General features: G+C 39.2%; 2 protein-coding genes across 2 annotated transcripts in view; both read left to right on the forward strand.

Moving 5' to 3' along the window:
* Positions 1-171: 171 nt before the first annotated feature.
* urb2 (URB2 ribosome biogenesis homolog) lies at positions 172-9,556 on the forward strand. The gene is given in 16 exon segments (XM_055154462.1): positions 172-237; positions 518-657; positions 729-905; positions 1,036-2,150; positions 2,240-2,287; positions 2,289-2,376; positions 2,758-3,603; positions 3,605-4,778; positions 4,781-5,086; positions 5,161-5,321; positions 5,403-5,513; positions 6,403-6,556; positions 6,559-6,644; positions 7,281-7,377; positions 7,929-8,056; positions 8,709-9,556. Coding segments are annotated over 15 exon segments (4,815 nt in total). The 5' UTR covers positions 172-237; positions 518-531; the 3' UTR covers positions 8,907-9,556.
* Positions 9,557-9,937: 381 nt separating this feature from the next.
* galnt2 (UDP-N-acetyl-alpha-D-galactosamine:polypeptide N-acetylgalactosaminyltransferase 2) overlaps positions 9,938-17,101 on the forward strand; it is a 30,839-nt gene continuing 23,675 nt past the window's right edge. Inside the window, exon 1 of the mRNA XM_020938834.2 lies at positions 9,938-10,377. Within this exon, the coding sequence (XP_020794493.1) occupies positions 10,282-10,377 (96 nt within the window). The 5' untranslated portion in view covers positions 9,938-10,281. The remainder of the gene's footprint in view (positions 10,378-17,101) is intronic.

Genomic DNA, 17,101 nt, shown 5'->3' on the forward strand with positions numbered 1-17,101 from the left:
GTCTGGTCAGCTCACAAATATTAAAATCTTATTGTGATTTAACAGTTCTGAAAAAAATACAAGAAATTATTGCATGTGTAGACTAAATTATTATGAGAGTAAGAGTATGTTTTTAAAAAACATACATTTTAAAAAATCCACGATGGTTTTTTGACATCGATTATTGGTTAGTTTTGTCTGGCGATTTAGGGTGAAAGGTAAAAGTTCATCGTGTGTAATAACAGGACACACGTGCAGGTAAAAAGCGCGTTTTCTGTCTTATTTTGGCTTACTCATGTTATTAACTATCTGAACACATGAGGGCTAATTGTAATCCGTAATAGAAACGTCTTGTTAATTGTAAACCTTATGCTTGCGCACAGTTTCAAGTTTAAAATTGTATATTAAACCAGGAGCTAATTGTTGTTAGCACATTGAATTTGATATCATATCGCATGACAACTACTCATCTGCTGTGATTCACATGTTATTTGCCAGAACAATCATAATAATTTGATTTTATCGCACACCACTTCAGCCCTGGTGGGAGCAATGGCTGCCATTTATTCGGGTATTCATCTGAAATTGAAAAGTGCTCAGACTCCATGGGAAGATAAGATAAAGCTCGCTCGTTTTGCCTGGATTTCTTCACAGTGTCTGCTGCCCAACAAAGAGCAGGTAAGTATGAATTATTAACCACACGCGTGCGCTCTTATTGTCAAAATATATACATGTTTCATTGTTTATAGGTCCTGCTGGATTGGTGCACTCATGCTTTGACTGGCTGGTACAATAAGAAAGTGGACTTTCCACAAAATGTGTTGGAGGGCCTGTGGTATTACCTTGATGATCTGCTTCACAGCAGAAAACTTCACTCTTTCCTCAAGCAGGGAAAATCCCTGAGCCTGAGACTCAACATGGCACAGGTGTGATGCATGTTTTAACAGTTCTTGAGATGTGACGTATTAGATTTGGGTTCCTGAGGCACCAGTTGATATCCAGAGTTTTAATAAGTAGCTCATACATTGACACTGATGTACGGTTGTCTGTTTCCAGCTGCTGCTTGATCGTCTTCAAGATCATGGACAGTCCGAAGCAGTGGCCTCAGTGGGTCTGTCCACAGTGCTGAGTGTGTGTCAGGGGATTTTATCCACTCCTGCTCTCTGTTCAGTCTTCACTACAAAGTACGAGCTGATGGTTTCTCTACTGTCTAGGCTCATATCACTGGCTTGTCATCAATTGCAGCAGTTTTCGAGGTTACCAAAGTCTGACCATGAATTAGATATAGAGGTTCTCCAAAGTCACCATGCCTGTTCTGCTGACAAAGAGGACTTTGACATAAGTCATGAAGATAATCTACAAGCACAGTCTAAATATAACCCTAAATCCACAGACAACGTAGCTGTGGATAAATTATTTGAAGTTTTGCTTCATGCTTTGACATGTTACTCATCGGTTCAACGTCAACAAGCTAATCCTAACAGGGTTTTTACTTTAGTGACCAACCAGCTCTTCCAGCCTATGATATTTCTTAGACACTGGCTGTCCCAAGCTGCTCTGTCTTCTTCCACACTGCTGCCAGTGTCTCAGCAGATGTGCAGAGATATCCGTACCAAGATTGACACAATCATCCAGTTAGCTCTTTTTGCACCTGAGCACATGTCTCTCTACCAAGAAGAACTGACAAAGGTGGATTCTGGGAAGAGAGTCTCAGGACCGGCAAAAGGCCCATTGAGGCCAACTACAGTTTTACTCAGTAAATTGACTGTTCAGAACTTTTGTGCACCATCAGTTTACTATGCTGTAAAGTCCAACATTGTGTCAGTGCTGTTCAAACTATTTGTGGAAAGCTATGGGACAGCAAAAGGAGAAAGGAATGAAGAGCAAGGGATGTTGTGTTTCTTTTTTCTTGCTAGTTTGATTGACACCTTAGATTTGGGTCTAGAATCACATTTGTCTAAAAACACAGACATTCAGTGTCCATCTCCTCAGAGCGCCCCCTGCAGGCCTGAAAGCTGGAGCTTGGCTCTACTTGCTGTTGACTCTCTTCTGAACAGTGCTCTTTTAGGTGATATCTACAATGTAGCAGCAGATAGGATTCGACATGGAGAAGTTCAACTGAAGTTTTATCAAAGCCTGGCAGAAATGCTTCTGAAACAGGCTCAACCAAGGTACAATAATATAATGCAAATATTTTTATGTTCATATTTTATTGATGACAAAAAGTGCAGATAAGATTGTCAATAATCTGTCTTTACAGCATTCCAGCATGGTATCGTTGTTTGAAGAATTTATTATGTCTAAATCATGATTCTTGAGAATGGCCTGGAGCAGTTGTTATCACTGGCTTGGGTCAACATGGACAGCACAGACTCAAGAGTGCTACGAGCCAAGCAGGTATAACCTGTTAACCTCAACATAGATTTTTTTTCTAATTTGGGGGTCATTATGAAGATAGGAACTAGTTTTTACCTTTAAGTAATGGTGTGTTACTTGAGTTAAGAATCAGTTTTAATCAGTTCAGTTTATTTAGTTTCAGTCATTTAAAATATATTTCATAAACCATAATTTCACTTAGTGTCACTACCTGTTAAGGATTTAGTATTCAGACACATGTTATAGTCAATTAAATTCTCAGACTACCTAACAGACTACATATTTACATCTGTATTTTTTTTAGAATAGTGCACAGTGATATTTGACTGCATGTCCATGGGGATTGAAGGGGATTATTCTTGTATGCATGCATGTAACTCATACAAGGTTATTTATTTACAGGTTACTGTTTGCAGTCTTCTTCAGACTTATACTAAGCTTCGTCAGATGCCCAAATTTTTTTCAGATCTGTTGTCTGTAATAAGCAAGACAGCCCTGGACCAGCCTAGACCTCCTCTTCTGTCTGAAGAGGTCCTTTCCACACTCAGGACCTGTCTCCTGGACACTCCACCTTCTCAAACAGTTGAGATCTGCTCATTAGTGCTGAACAGCATCAAAAACCATATTCCCCCAAAACAAACAACAACAGATGATATGAATGGGCAAAATGAAGTGGCATTTAATGCAGACTCATCCCTGAAAATTATGTCTCTAAGTCAAATTCTACATTCAGTCTTATTTAGTTTGAAAACACTGGACAATGGCTCCCCTCTCCCATTGGTACGGCAAAGTCAAAAACTTATGGAAAGGATGTATGAAGTAATTAATGAGTTGCAACAACATTTAGCAAAGGTGGAAATGAAAACTAAACCCTCTGTTCAAAAAATACCTAAAAAAGTAAAAAAGGGGCAGAAAACTGTGGACTCCAAAACAAACATGCAGTTCAATCAAAATACAATAGATGCAACTCTGCTCCTTAGATACACCTGGGTGGAGGTGGACACCCTCTTTAGTATCCACTGCTGCAAATATACATCTCTAGAACCTGTTCATCAAGGTACAAGTGCAAATCAAGGCCAAACAACCTCTACTTCTCCCGTAATGGAGTGCATTCAAAGTCTTCTTTCAGGAGAGATTTTTCCCCTGTCAGCTGTGATTGCCAGCAGTCCATTCAGCTCTTTGCTTCTTCGACATCTTGTATTACAACAGATGAAGAGAATATTGTCAGTGCCCTCGATGCTTTCCCAATTTAAGTTCTATGGCTGTTTTAAATCAGGCAGCCCACTTTATTGCTCCTGAGAATGAGATTGAGAAGTGTCTGAGTGTAGACCAGAAATGGGATGGGCAATTATATACTGTGAATGCAAGCTCCTACCTGGTTGCATACTGGTATCTTGTCACTTCAAATTTACCTTTGATCCTGCCCTATCTTGGTGATGAAGATCTTCATTCTTTTGCCACTGTTCTTGTAGGTTCACAGCTTATGAGACCTACACAAGACAAGGACACACTGCCCAACTGCCTGACTGTTTCACTGATATCATCTCAGTTACTTAAAAGCCACATTTTTGCAGAAATACCTAATTTATTTTCCAGCACAGTTCAGTATCTTTTAGAAGGTGTCTTCAAAGTCCTGAGGACAGCTCAACGAAATTTTGACATTTTCCAAAATTCTTCTCAGATACAAAAAGAAATGGTAGTTGAGTTGATATTGGCATCTTTAACAAATGATAAAGCATGTGTGGAGCTTAGCAGTGAGCAGACCAAGGACATACTGAACATGCTCCAAATAGTAAAAGTCTTAAACCCAGATGGGATGAGTTCTGAGGATTTGACTTCTTGTTTCCTCCTCCTCGTCTTCATGCTCACCTCCACAACCTGCCAAACAAAAGAGGACAACAGGGATGACCCGAGTTGTCCTCTGTTAAATGGACTTCTCGAGATTCTGATTTGTCTCTTAGAAGGTTCAAACTTTCCAAGTGTTTTGAAGTTCATTCATGGTGGCACTTTGTTGCAGGCTGTGGTGTCAAGTGTTTTGTGCCACAGCTTAATATCTGCAGAGAATCCAGGCTGGTTCGATTTGGTAAAGAAAATGCAGGCCTTTATTAATTGTTTACTCCAATTAATAATTACAAGAAGCAGCAGTGTACGCCTCAACTTGAATCAGTTTGCCTCTTTCCTTTGCAGTAAGGAAACAACAGACAAGCTAACTGACAGAGCCAATATCTCTACTGTAACAGCCCATGTTTTGCTAGCATCACTTAGTACTTTCTCTCGTACCTTGACCTCTAATTTGGGAAAGAGCAAATCATTGGACGAACTGCTGACTCAAATACTCACACAGACCACAACCACTCTTGGGCTTGCTGTCAAGTCACTCCTAAAGCCCCAAGCAGGCCTAAATGTGTCCAGCATTATCAGTGAAGTTTTGTGGTAGATGTAGTCACTGTTATGTTGAATTGTGAGCTGTCCTTGCACTCAATAGAGGAGAACAAGCAGACCCACTCCATTAGTCATATGCCTCTCTACCAGGGCTCGAGCCTGCAGGTACTCAAAGAAATCAACACTGCTCCCAGGCCCCGAGACTTTTTAGTTTCTTCTCTGCAGTTCCTGTCCACTTTTTATGCTGCTGTCGAAATGATGGCAGAAAAGCAAGAAAATAATAAGGAAAGCAAAGATTTGGATAGCCTCTTTATGACGATACTTCACAATTTACAGAGATTGTTGACAGGTACATACTGTTTTGCATCACACTATATTTCAGTTTAATCTCTTAATGTCTCACCTAAACTGTTGTGATTTTAGGACATTGGATGAGCTCAACTGACCTCCATGACCTAGAGCCTGCTCTGCAAAAGCTCCTGTGCCACCTAGTGGGCAAATGTTCCTCTGAAAGATTTAACCTGATACTCTTGATGATCAAAGGAGGACTGGACATGGGAAAACTTAGAGGTGGAAACTATAGGGTAATTCATTTAGTATTTTATTAGGTAAAGATTTAGTCAAATTTATTTGTGAAGTACTCCCAATGCTCATTCTCCCCTCAGGAGGTGCTTTCCACTGTAATCCTCATTAAGCTGCTGTTTTGTTGTCCATTACCGGAGGCTTGCTTTAATGCGCTGTGGCTCATTGCATCCCAGATTATATCAACAATGTTGGTAAGAGAACACAAACATGACAGATAAAGTAATAGTAATGTTATCAGGTGCTATAGAGGGGGACCACAGGCAAAAACATATTTGGTCCTTAGACAAGGCACTTCACCCACATTGCCTAGTATAAATGCGGTATGTGTGAGTGTTGTTGGTCATTTCCGTGAGTCTGTGCTAGGGCAGCTGTGGCTACAGCTAACCACCACCAGATATGGAGTGAATGAATAATGCTGTGTAAAGAGTCTTTGAGTGTCCAAAAAGGCACTAGATGAACCAGTGCATAATTATTGTGACTTTCACTCAGTTGTTTTCATATTTTATTATTTTTTGCTGCGAGCAAAAGTTCTCATGTTCAGAATGGGTGTAACTACTTTGTCGGAAACTACCACGTGCGGATGGTTTACTGAGGCACATGTTGGCAGCTGTTAAAGGGCCCGTATTACGCTATTTTCTGATCTATATTATAATGTTTCCTCATCAAAAACATACCTAAAGTTGTGGTTGGTTTATTCACACATGTTAAAAACACAAATCCTGCATATTAAGACTGAGTTCTTACTCCATACACCTTCACTAGAGTAATTTTACATTATTTCAGCCCTAAAATTGCCAGGCTCTACTAATGATTGTAATGAAGTTAAAAGGTAGCTGTTAACTTGAAAACTACCACTACAGGACACCACAAGGGGGAACAGAGTATTTTCATCTTTGGAGATGTAAGCAGACTCATAAACCAGGTTAACTCATGTCTGTAAAACATCTGTGAATCAAACACAATAAAGTAACATTATAACATGACTTAAAGCATACAAGGGTTGATTCTGTGTAGCATAGGATCTTTAAGTTACAATATTGATGTAATTAACAAATATGTCCTTTATCTTTTGTATGTCAGTTCTTGGTAAAATCCTCCAGCCAGGACATATCCCTGAACCTTCCTTTCACTGTTCCTGTGGTAGCCACAGTCACTACTTTGCTGCGGCAGGGAGAGGGGGTCATCGCCAACCCTCATCATGTGACTACGGTCCTGGGAGCACTTCAGTGTGTTCCCTTGACCGCTTGGCTCCAGCTGTGTATGAGGTGACCTTTACGGCACTTCACGAGACGTTGTTTGCCATCATCAAGTGTCATCCACAGGTATTTTTAAAAGATAAGTGGGAGGAATATGATATCGTCCATACTGTAAGATTAATGACCGTAGTACACAAGTACACTAGTGAATTGGCTCATATAATTGTCATGTTGCCAAATAATGTAAATTGTAAATTGGCAATTAGATTTTTTTTGCTTGTAGATGACTGACTTCGTGATCATTGGTTGACAGTTTTGAAAGAGTGTGACAATGTGAGAGTGATGCACAGATAAACAGCTGTGATGAATAAAACTGCAAGACTCATTTAATGTTATCAGATGTCTGTGAGGTGAGAAAAGCAAAGCAAATCAAATCAAAAAGGCAATCCTCAAGAGATGAATACATTAAGGAGGAGAGAGTAGTAAGACCTGTGTAATAAAGAGATAAGCTCTTGGGAGTAAAATGTAACAGAACAAAAGGAAGAACAGAGGAGCTTCAAGGCTTGGCAATGAGTATAGGTTGGCATGACATGGATTGAATTAATTGAAAAAAGGCAGCTGAGCTGTTTTCAGGTTTCTGTTTTCAATTTCAATTGCAATAATGTCCTGGAAGTTGTGAAACTTTTACTGAGAATATAATTTGTGTGTTGTATTTTTGTTTGTGGTGTTTGATGGTGTTTGTTGTGTTGTCTCTGCCCCCAGGTGATGCTCAAAGCAGCTCCATCATTTTTGAATGTCTTCTACCGCCTGGTGGCTTCAATCATGCAGGAGGGAAAACAACGGAAAGACAGCGACGCAGGTAACTTCATGGGTATTGAGTGATGTTCAGAAGTATTTTTAGAGCAATAAACATGCTTTTGAAACCCTGTTAAAACATTAGGAAACATAACTTAAGAAGGCATTGCTTAAAGATACATTATGTTACAGTCCCCTCAATTACTTCTCCCGTATATAACTTTCATTTGTATATTTGTATATAATTACTTACATATTCATTATTGATACTGGTAAGATGCTTTTGACTATTAACCATAGACTGTATATATAAATGGACATAGCTAACCCACTAGCTGGCACGCTCATGCATGGGGGCTCTTCCGGCTCCACTGCTCTAATTGACTTTACATTGAAAAATTGTCACCCCTCTCTTTTATAATGACTGCAGTGAGTCTCCTGGTGTTTTTATTTCGCTATTTTGTCTGTAAATAAATTCCTATTCCTAATATGGAACTCCCTCACACTCCCTTAGTCCAGTCTACTAACAACTGAAGTTGGGGGTGGCTCTCATTTTTATGTTTATGTTCTAATTCACAACATTTTCCCCTATCCTTTTTTGTGCAATGTATCCAGACAGTGCTGTTTATCTGCGGTGCTCCATGCTGGTGGAGAGGATGTACTCACACATCGCTGCCACATCTGAGCATTTCACCACTCTGTCTGCCTTCATAGTGGCTCAGTATGTCACAGAGCTGCAGAAGGTACACAAGTTACAGATGGGTAACCATCTTCTACAATTAAAAATAGTTTATAGTAAATCAGTAGCAGTGTGTAGGGTTGTCAAAAATACCCAGCTTCTAATGAATACAAAATGAGAAACACGAATTAAACACATTTGGGCCTTTCCTCAATTGTTTTAGAATGGTCTTGATCTTTTTCAGAACTGTTAAAGACCACTTGGTCATTTTAAAACGTAATCATATGTTTTGTGTTGAAAATTACATTCTATCATCTAAAGAATCTTGATCTCCATAGCCATTCAACCTTGTACATCTGAGTGGGTTCTGGTAAAATAAAGTTTAAATACAATATTTAAGTATATAAGAGCAAAAGACATTGGCCCTTGGCCCTTTTAAAACATTGAGTAATGTCTGGTTTGTGAATACAGCTTTACTGTCACCAAGTATTTTTTAGATGACTCCAACTTGACTCAGCATTTTCCGAAGCAATTACCACTGGAGAGAGAAGCACTAGACTAAAACACAGTAGTTGGTTAGAATGAAAAAAGGAAGGAATATTTTTCAGTATTCAACATTAACTCAATAACCTCATTAACTAACTACATTAACTAACCTATATTTAATTTCTATGTGATAAATGAGTGTCTTGATGGTCATTCTGTCTCTTTAAAAGGTTACTCTGCGACCAGACGTTAAACTGCACCTGACCGAGGGCATCTATATGATACTGGACCTATGTTTGGAGCAGGATATCAAGTTTCTGATGGCTGGGCTGCAAACAGGAGTGCGAGAGGTGTTCAATGAGCTGTACAGCAGCTACAATCATTATCACAAAACTCAGAGGCAAGGAGAGGAGAAATATACTGTGTGAACTGTGATGCGTGATACGAATGTAACTTTTGTTTGGGGAAAAAAATCACTGCAATCTGTTCTAGACAGAAGACACTCTTGTAATATTACAGAATATTTGCTAGATGCATATATGGATTTACAAACTTGTATTAACTTTTGTTATACCCAAATGGTGTAAAATGTTGTAATACATGTCATAATATAGTACTAAGGTGCTGTTAATCAGATCTTAAAAATCCAATTGTGATTTAGTTTATAAAAAATATTTGAAGTCAAGACTTTTCTTTAAATTGAAGTCACGTATTTTCTTAATTTGCTCATTTGTTGGCCTTCCCACCATCTCTCTCCTTCAATTTCACTTCATCCATTCTGCTCTGGTCTAACATTACTGTAGTAGGTAACATAAATACATCCAAACCAGTGCAGAAGGGAATAAATGTGAGTCTGTTCATGTTAATACCGCTGGGACATTCTTTCAGCAGCCAAATAAAATGTGTATTTATAGAATCTACATATGAGCTATGTAAATCTTAGAGCCCTGTTTAAGCAAAGCAAAGAGGAGCTTAGAGTTTAGTCTTCCACAAATAAATGTAGGTGGCTACATTTGCTGAGATTGTATTGTATTCTAGTTATGAGATGCTTTTATAAGTGATAAAGGTCTAAATGATAGTTGTACTGTGTACTGTTTTATTTTTTTTTTCTAAAACGTTATTTTCTCTTGGTCTTGTTATACACATCTATAGCACCTGAAACTAAAATTAGAACTATAAGTAGCAAGTGAAATGTTTGCAACGTTCAGTCAGCAATTACAGAGTAGTTTTATCATGTGGGCCCACAACTGGGCTGAGGTGATCTGAGTGAAAACCACTGACTGTTTACTATTTAAAGAAACTCCCCTAAAACAACCCATTGAAAAATCTTTTTTTTTTTGTGGCGCCTCTAGTGGTGAATTTCATCAAAACATAAACCAAAAAATTATGGATCTCTGTGATCATGGTTTTGGGGTAGCCTGTTCCCACATAGCTAAAATTTTACAACAGTCATTTCCTTCAAGAGTGTCCCCACCCCCTCTGCACGGCTACGGCGCACCGCGACGCACAACCACTGCCAGCGATCGACTCGCCGCCCGCTCCGGCCCTCCTCCAGAGCTGCCTGAGCCGCTGTTTGATTGGATTACGGGCGGCTAGCCTTTGCCCTCTAACCCCGCTGATGTTGGCTCGCTGCTTCCTGCTCCTTTCGTTATCCTGACCGACTGTCGAACATCGCCGAAGCCGCACTGGGAGGCGCTCTGCGCGGACACCACCGACAGCCCGAGCCGCTGTAGCGCAGCCAGACTTTAGCCCACAGGAAGCCGCCAAGCAGACACGAGCACAGGGACATAAACTGGGGCAAGCATGCGGAGGAAATCGAGGATATTGTTATGTTTTGCGGTGCTCTGGGTCTTGGGGATAGCCTACTACTTCTACTCGGGGACAACGTTGAGTCGGAAGGTAGGTTTCTGCTGCTCGGCTGCTCTTGTGTTGTCTCTCGGTGTGATGAGATTTCTCTCCTCGGACAAAGCGAGTATGGACCCCCTACATCTCCTTTTAACCATCGCTGCTCAGCTCAGACATCACCAGAGAGAGGAGCGCGATAAAGGCCCCGCTAGTACCAGTGGACACGCATTGATTTGGTGGGGATGAGAATGGACAAGGGCAGTGGGGAAGTTGGTTTGGCCGGGCAGCGTGCACCGAGCTCCCGCTGTGCCGGTGATTGCCTGGCCGTATAGCAGCCATCTCCACACCGGGGCCGCTCTTGAACCGCTGAAATGTTGTATGTCCCGTTAATGTGATAATAGTTAGAGCTACGGTAGTCCACAGAGCCTGGTATGTGGCTGCTGGCCTGGCTGAGGGGCCGGTGTATCTGAAGAGCACGTCAGCACAAGCCGCTCCTGCCTATGAGAGAAATAAGGAAGTACAGATTACAGCTCTCATCAGTATAAAGCTGTGGTCATTATTTAAACTGAAATGACAGTCAGATCTGACAGCAAGGATGCTATGCCAAATGTCATGCCTCTGTTAAATCCTATTAGGTTGTCACTGTAAACTATATTGATCAGCCTTAGGCTATTCATCCATAGGCTTATTTAAACTGTTAAGATCAGGAATTTTGTTGAAAGGTACCCAAACAATTAAACTCAAATAGGCTGTAACTACAGAGATAACATATAGGCTAATCTTCTTCATAAATTAACATTATTGGGCCACAAGAACCTGGTAAAACTGATAGAGATCCAAGATTAACAGAGAATATGTCTTAATAATAATGCCATCCATGATTGGATTTAATTTGATGGAAACCTGTAGCTTATACATAACATAAGCAATACCGACCTGTATGATACATCATTTAAGAAATTATTTATTTTCATGTAAAGGTTGTCTGTATGGTCAAAGTTATCTATTGTCTATTCTGTGCTATGTATCAACATACTTGACAGGACATCTGAAATGTATGTAGGCCAATGTCCCCTGCTGTGTGTGCATGTCTTGTTGTGGGTGGTTATGTACAAACTGGTTCCTATGATGGCTACCCCTCTGAATTTGGGAACAGCGTTGGTGTACTCCACCTGCTGCTAAGATCCGTGTTAGCCTTCCAGTGTTTGCTTTCCTAGAGTCAATCCCAGCAGACCCATCACTCCTCCATTAGCCTGATAGCATTATCTGTATGTTTGTGGCTGTCACGAGGGGTCAGGGGACATGTACTGATTGCTGCTTTCTCTAACTGAATTTGACAGGTCCTCAGTCTTCACTATAATAGTAAAATAAAACTGCTCTATTCTTGCATTGAATACAGGTGAGATGTATTGAAAAATGAAACAATGCAACGCTTGTTTTGGCAATAGTCCACATTAGAACACCAAGCATAATAAAATACAACTGATTTTGTAATATTTCGAATAACCGCATCAAGTCTTGTTTATGCACATCTCAGGTTAATTTTACAGCCCATTCCCATTTTGTGACAAATTTAAACTGCCATGCTTTTTTAAGCACATTGATTTCTGATTAATTGCTATAGTATTGTCTGAATATTGTCATCAGGAAATCACCTGAAATATACTTTTACATTTTGTCAATATCCTGCATCAGTCAATTAGATTATTTAGTCAACTTTTCAATTTCATATAGATTCCTAAGCTTTTTTGTTTAGCCTCTATACATTTAGTTGGTTGTTGTTTTAGTCTGAGAGCGCAGTATTATTTCTCTCCCTTGCACCTCAAATGTTAGTTGTATATATTGAGAAGAAGTCCACTGTGACTTGATGCTTTTGGCTTTAATTTAGTGTGTGAGTGTTTGTGTTTGGGGTTTGGTTATTGTTTCATCAAGGAAGGTGTTAAAAGCTCTCCCAAAATTACACAGCTCAAATGAAAATCAAGTTGCAAAGTATTAGAATTTGAGTTTTGACATGTTATTTATGAGATAAGATTTAAATTGCTAATTGAAAGCCTATTCATTTCCAAACATATTTGTGGAGGTCTAAACTACAGGGTTAGCAAAGCACAGAGTATTTTGTTGTTGTAGTTAACATTATGTTACCTAAATCATCATCACAGTTATTTAGATTTGATTAATGGAAAAATTAAAATTGCGATTATGTAGAAAGCTTATTGTTACTTCTCAGCAGATAATTCCTAGTAGACAGTCCTAGTTTTATTTTGGAGGTGATATAAGTGTTGTGACTGGTGTCTTCTGCCAGATCCCAGCGCTCCTCCTGTTCATCAGAGCGAGGAAATGTGAGTGTGTTGTGGCCAGAGGTTTAACACACACACACACACGGCTCAGTGGGATTTGGATGTGCAGCTTTGCCCTGTCCAGCCTCTTATCTGTAGCTTTAGGCATCCGCTGCCTGTCTGTGCATGTCATTTGCTCTTTATCAATGCAGAATTGTGGCATCCAGACATGCTGATTTTTACTGTTATGCATTATTAAATCCATTGAGTGAGTATCTTGTAGAGCTGCTCAATTACAGCAAAAACTATCACAAATATTTGGCTCAGCTTTGAAATCATACATTTTTTTTCGAACTATTACTTCTATTGTCAAAACTGTAAAAAGAATAAACCTCATATATTTTATTATTAGTAATGATGACGTATCAGCAAAGCTCTGTAGTGGTTTTGCTCTACTTGGCAGGATAGGACAAGTGTACATGTAATTGTAGTTAATTGTATTTTTAAATATTTAAAGAATGCAGATTTTTCTCAAATCTAATAGGGCAATAATTCAAATCATGATAATACATCTGGTTCATTTTAATAGCCCTAGAATCCAGTGTTTCTTGACTAAACCAAGATTATTCAAATCTGTAAAATAATGTCATAAGTATTTGGGTCTTCCTTTAGGTGTATAGGCAAAAAATCTTTCCAACTTAAAACCACATAAGCGGTGATTATTTCAAGAAAAAGGAACAAATTTTGTCTATAGACTCAAAAGAAAGAGGACAAGGATTGGCTTAAACCTGACTAACTAGAAAATTCACTCTTCCTTAAAGATCATTGTACCGACTTGTGGAGAAAAACATGTTTCACAATGTCGTCATTTGAAGAAAAAGGTTTGTTTCCATTAGGACGTGTGTAAAACCAGCACAGCAGCTTGTGTTCACTAAAAGCTTCTCACTTTTCAAGTATTTTCCCACAAACTATTCAACCAAATTCTTAGAAATTCTGAATGTGCAAGGATTATTGTTAAAACCAATCTCACAGTGAATTCATACAGTGATGCTGAAAGTAGATTTAAGGAGCAGAAGCTGACTCAGCTCTAATGGGTGACTGACAGAACAGTGCAGTGGCCTTATTTAACAAAATGCTGACACCTTAAGAATGCCCTCCTCGTTGAGAACCTCATTTATGACATCATATACGGCCTGTAAGGGAAAATTCACCATTTCATTTGCACATTGTTTAGATGTATAACTATTAACACAAACAGAGCAGAAATGCTGAGCAGATACGTCATAAGATGATGTCTAGGTGGTTAAGACTCAGCAGCATGAAGCTGGAAAAACTGCATCATATCCAATAAAAAGTCTCCTGAGGCTGCAAAACTGCACTGTTGTTAAAAACAGCCTCCCAGGGCATAGCCCCGTTTGCTTCAAACGCATACATTTAATACGAAGGGGAAAGTTAGTATGACCCCTAATTCTTATTAGCCCATGGTACATGATCTCCTTTAAGCCAGGCTGAAGATGCTTCAGGTGTGTGTGTGCGTGCGTGCGTGCGTGTGTGTGTGCGCGTGCGTGCATGCGTGTGTGTGTGTGTGTGTGTGTGTGTGCGCGTGCGTGCATGTGTGTGTGTGCGTGTGTGTGTAACTGCATGCATTTACATGTGATTTACAGCACATTCTCACACCCTTCTGTCGAACAGTTTTAATGAATCAGTACTTAGGTTTGAAATGGTTAATTGGTTGACACAGGCAGATTACTTTCACAAACATGGTTCATTGTAATTGCGTCCTTTGTTTTCTAGCAAGAGAAATAGAAATTTGACCTAAATATGTCCCAAACCCAAAGTCTGAAAAATCACGGTTATAAAGAGAGTGAAAGACTATCACAATCCAAGCCAGCTTCGCCCTAATGCCTTTTTCAGGGTCCATGCGAGTTCTCCCTTAAAAGGTACGTTTGATTTATCTGTGCTTTCAGCGCAGAGGGGGGAGCACTTTTGATTGTGTCAGACTCCATCAGGACTGTGGCTAAGAATAGCTAAAATCACCTAATGTCTCACTCTGTTTTTTTTTCAAAAGAGCTGTCCCATGATTTTAGTGTTGTGTCATACAGGACTTCAGAGTTTGTGATGTGAACTGCTTTTAACAAGTGATTAAGAGTAAACTGGTGCTATTGTCCAGTATTGTCCAGTATTGTACTTTCCTTAAGTGTCCACTGTCCATTGAGGTATTTGAATATTGTATAAGCTCTGTCCTGCTGTATGCTTCTGACAAACACTATGCGTTTGTTGTTCATAATTAGAGCTACTGATGCCCTTGGAGTTCAAAGGTCATTCATTGCTTCCTTCATGCTGCCTGTGAATCATTGCCCATTGGAATCAACTGTGTCACACTAATTCAAATGTGTCAGTACAGAGAGATTGACTGGCACCATGGGAGCTGTCATTCTGTCGTCTAATTCCCTGATTTGCTTCAGTTGTTGTAAAATATCTATCTACTGAAATTTTCAGACAAAAAATATAAAAATGTGTGATTGTTCACCTTATTTCAAGACTTTATTTTATAGGTGCACTATGCAACTTCTCATAGGGGGTGTGTTATCTGTGTTATTGTTTAGCCTTGCATGTTGCATAGTATGGCATTAAATGCATCTACCTAGCACATTTTAAGTGTTTTTTTTTTCAAAGTGGCTTGAAAAATGTCCGAATATGACCTGTAAATTTGTCACCTGGAAAGAGCTAGAGAAGTAAAACTAAGAACATCTCCTTTTTGTTTTTGGTTATGTTATAGATAGATAGTTATAATTAAGATGTGGATGTCTCTCCTTTTTAGTTGTTCAGAATTGCTGATTCAAATTGTGGTAGTTTGGAAATAACCAACTTAAATGTTCTTTTCTAAAAGAATCTTGTAGTGATGAAATCTGCTATAGGTTATAACATTGGCTGTTCCCTGGGCTGAGTTATATGACCGAGATAGAAATATGTTCTAAACTGCCTCCCAACAAGCAAAGAAACATTGTGTACCAAAGGGATTTTGGGTTGCTGTGTGTAATTATGCTTTATTCATTGCTGTATCCATTGAAACCTGGTGTAGGGAACATGAATGGAGGCCAGTGTGTTTCCAGCTGAGACAGTGTAGTGATCTGGTGTCTTTATGACTAAAGAACGGCCTACTTCCCTCGTGTACCCCACGCCCAGTAACAGGAACATCAAAGCGCTATAGAAACCAGATGTACCAGATGTGAGAGGATGCATGTTATTTAGTGTACACATGACACCTAATGACAAGCGGCACTACCTCAAATGTTGCAGTAGTGTTCATTCCTGTTTTAGTTCTCATTTCTATGGGTGAAGGAAGGCTAATTAAGACTTAAATTGATGTAAACTGATTTAATGCATTTGATGTTCACAAAATGATCATATTGAGTGAAAATTGTTAAAAATATTGATTGATTACAAAACCATAGCAGCTTGCACATGAAGTTTTAAATACAAGCTTTTGGTTATCTTGACCAAAAAACATATGTTCTAATCTTACAACAAAGTGTATTAGGTGACATGATGTGTGGGTCTAGAACCATATCCTGTCTCCCTGATGTCCATGACAAGCGGATTAACCAACCAGAGAAATGCATGGTCTGTTCATGCCAAAACAAACATGGCAGCTTAAGGAAAAAACAATAGAGAGCTGAGAAACTGTAGAAGTTTTATGCAGAATCAACAAGGGAAGCACTAAATGCAATAAACAGAATTTCCATAAGGAGATAACTTTCGCATTTGAGAGACGTGACACAGAGTAGTTGAGCTGGTTGTACCGTCCCAAGTTCGAACGGTTTAACTGACGCCCTTAATTGTCCAGTTCCAGACCCTAATAGTATGTATTCAAATAGAATGTAGAAGGGAGTTTTTACAACCTGAATGTTGTATAGCAGGATTCCAGGGCAGGTTACTGTAATTGAGTAGATTTTTGGGTAATTGTACTTTGTATTGTAAGTCAGTTTTAAATCTGTACTTAATAAAAAAAATGAATATAGTAGTACATTTTTGTTTAATTAACCTTTATTTAACCAGGAAAGTCCCACTGATATTTGAATATCTCTTTTTTTTTAAGGGAGTCATGGCCAAGAGGCATCAACAGCCCACAGACATTGTTTTTGAACATTGTGATGAGCCATCATATTTAACCATTAGATACTGAAATATGGGAAAATATTGTTTATGTTGTAGAGAAGTAAGACCCTCAATTGGTGTGAAGTCAATACTGAAGTACTTTAAGCTTGACCAGAGGAGCTTTCGTATAAGCAGCATATATAGGAAATGACCACATCTTGGCTCTGGTTCACCCTAACACACACATCCATACATTCAGGAACACACCTTCCTCTGCAAGCGGATAGAAGCATTTTCTCCTTGTAAGGCAAAGAAAATATTTATAGACATTTACAGTTCCACCCATTTGGCCTATCAGTGCCAGAGCCTTAATGATCTCAATGCGGTTTAGGGTCTTACTGCAA

This window comes from Boleophthalmus pectinirostris, unplaced genomic scaffold, assembly GCF_026225935.1.
Source record: "Boleophthalmus pectinirostris isolate CB_2022bp ecotype Guang Dong unplaced genomic scaffold, ASM2622593v1 HiC_scaffold_19, whole genome shotgun sequence".
NCBI lineage: Eukaryota > Metazoa > Chordata > Actinopteri > Gobiiformes > Gobiidae > Boleophthalmus > Boleophthalmus pectinirostris.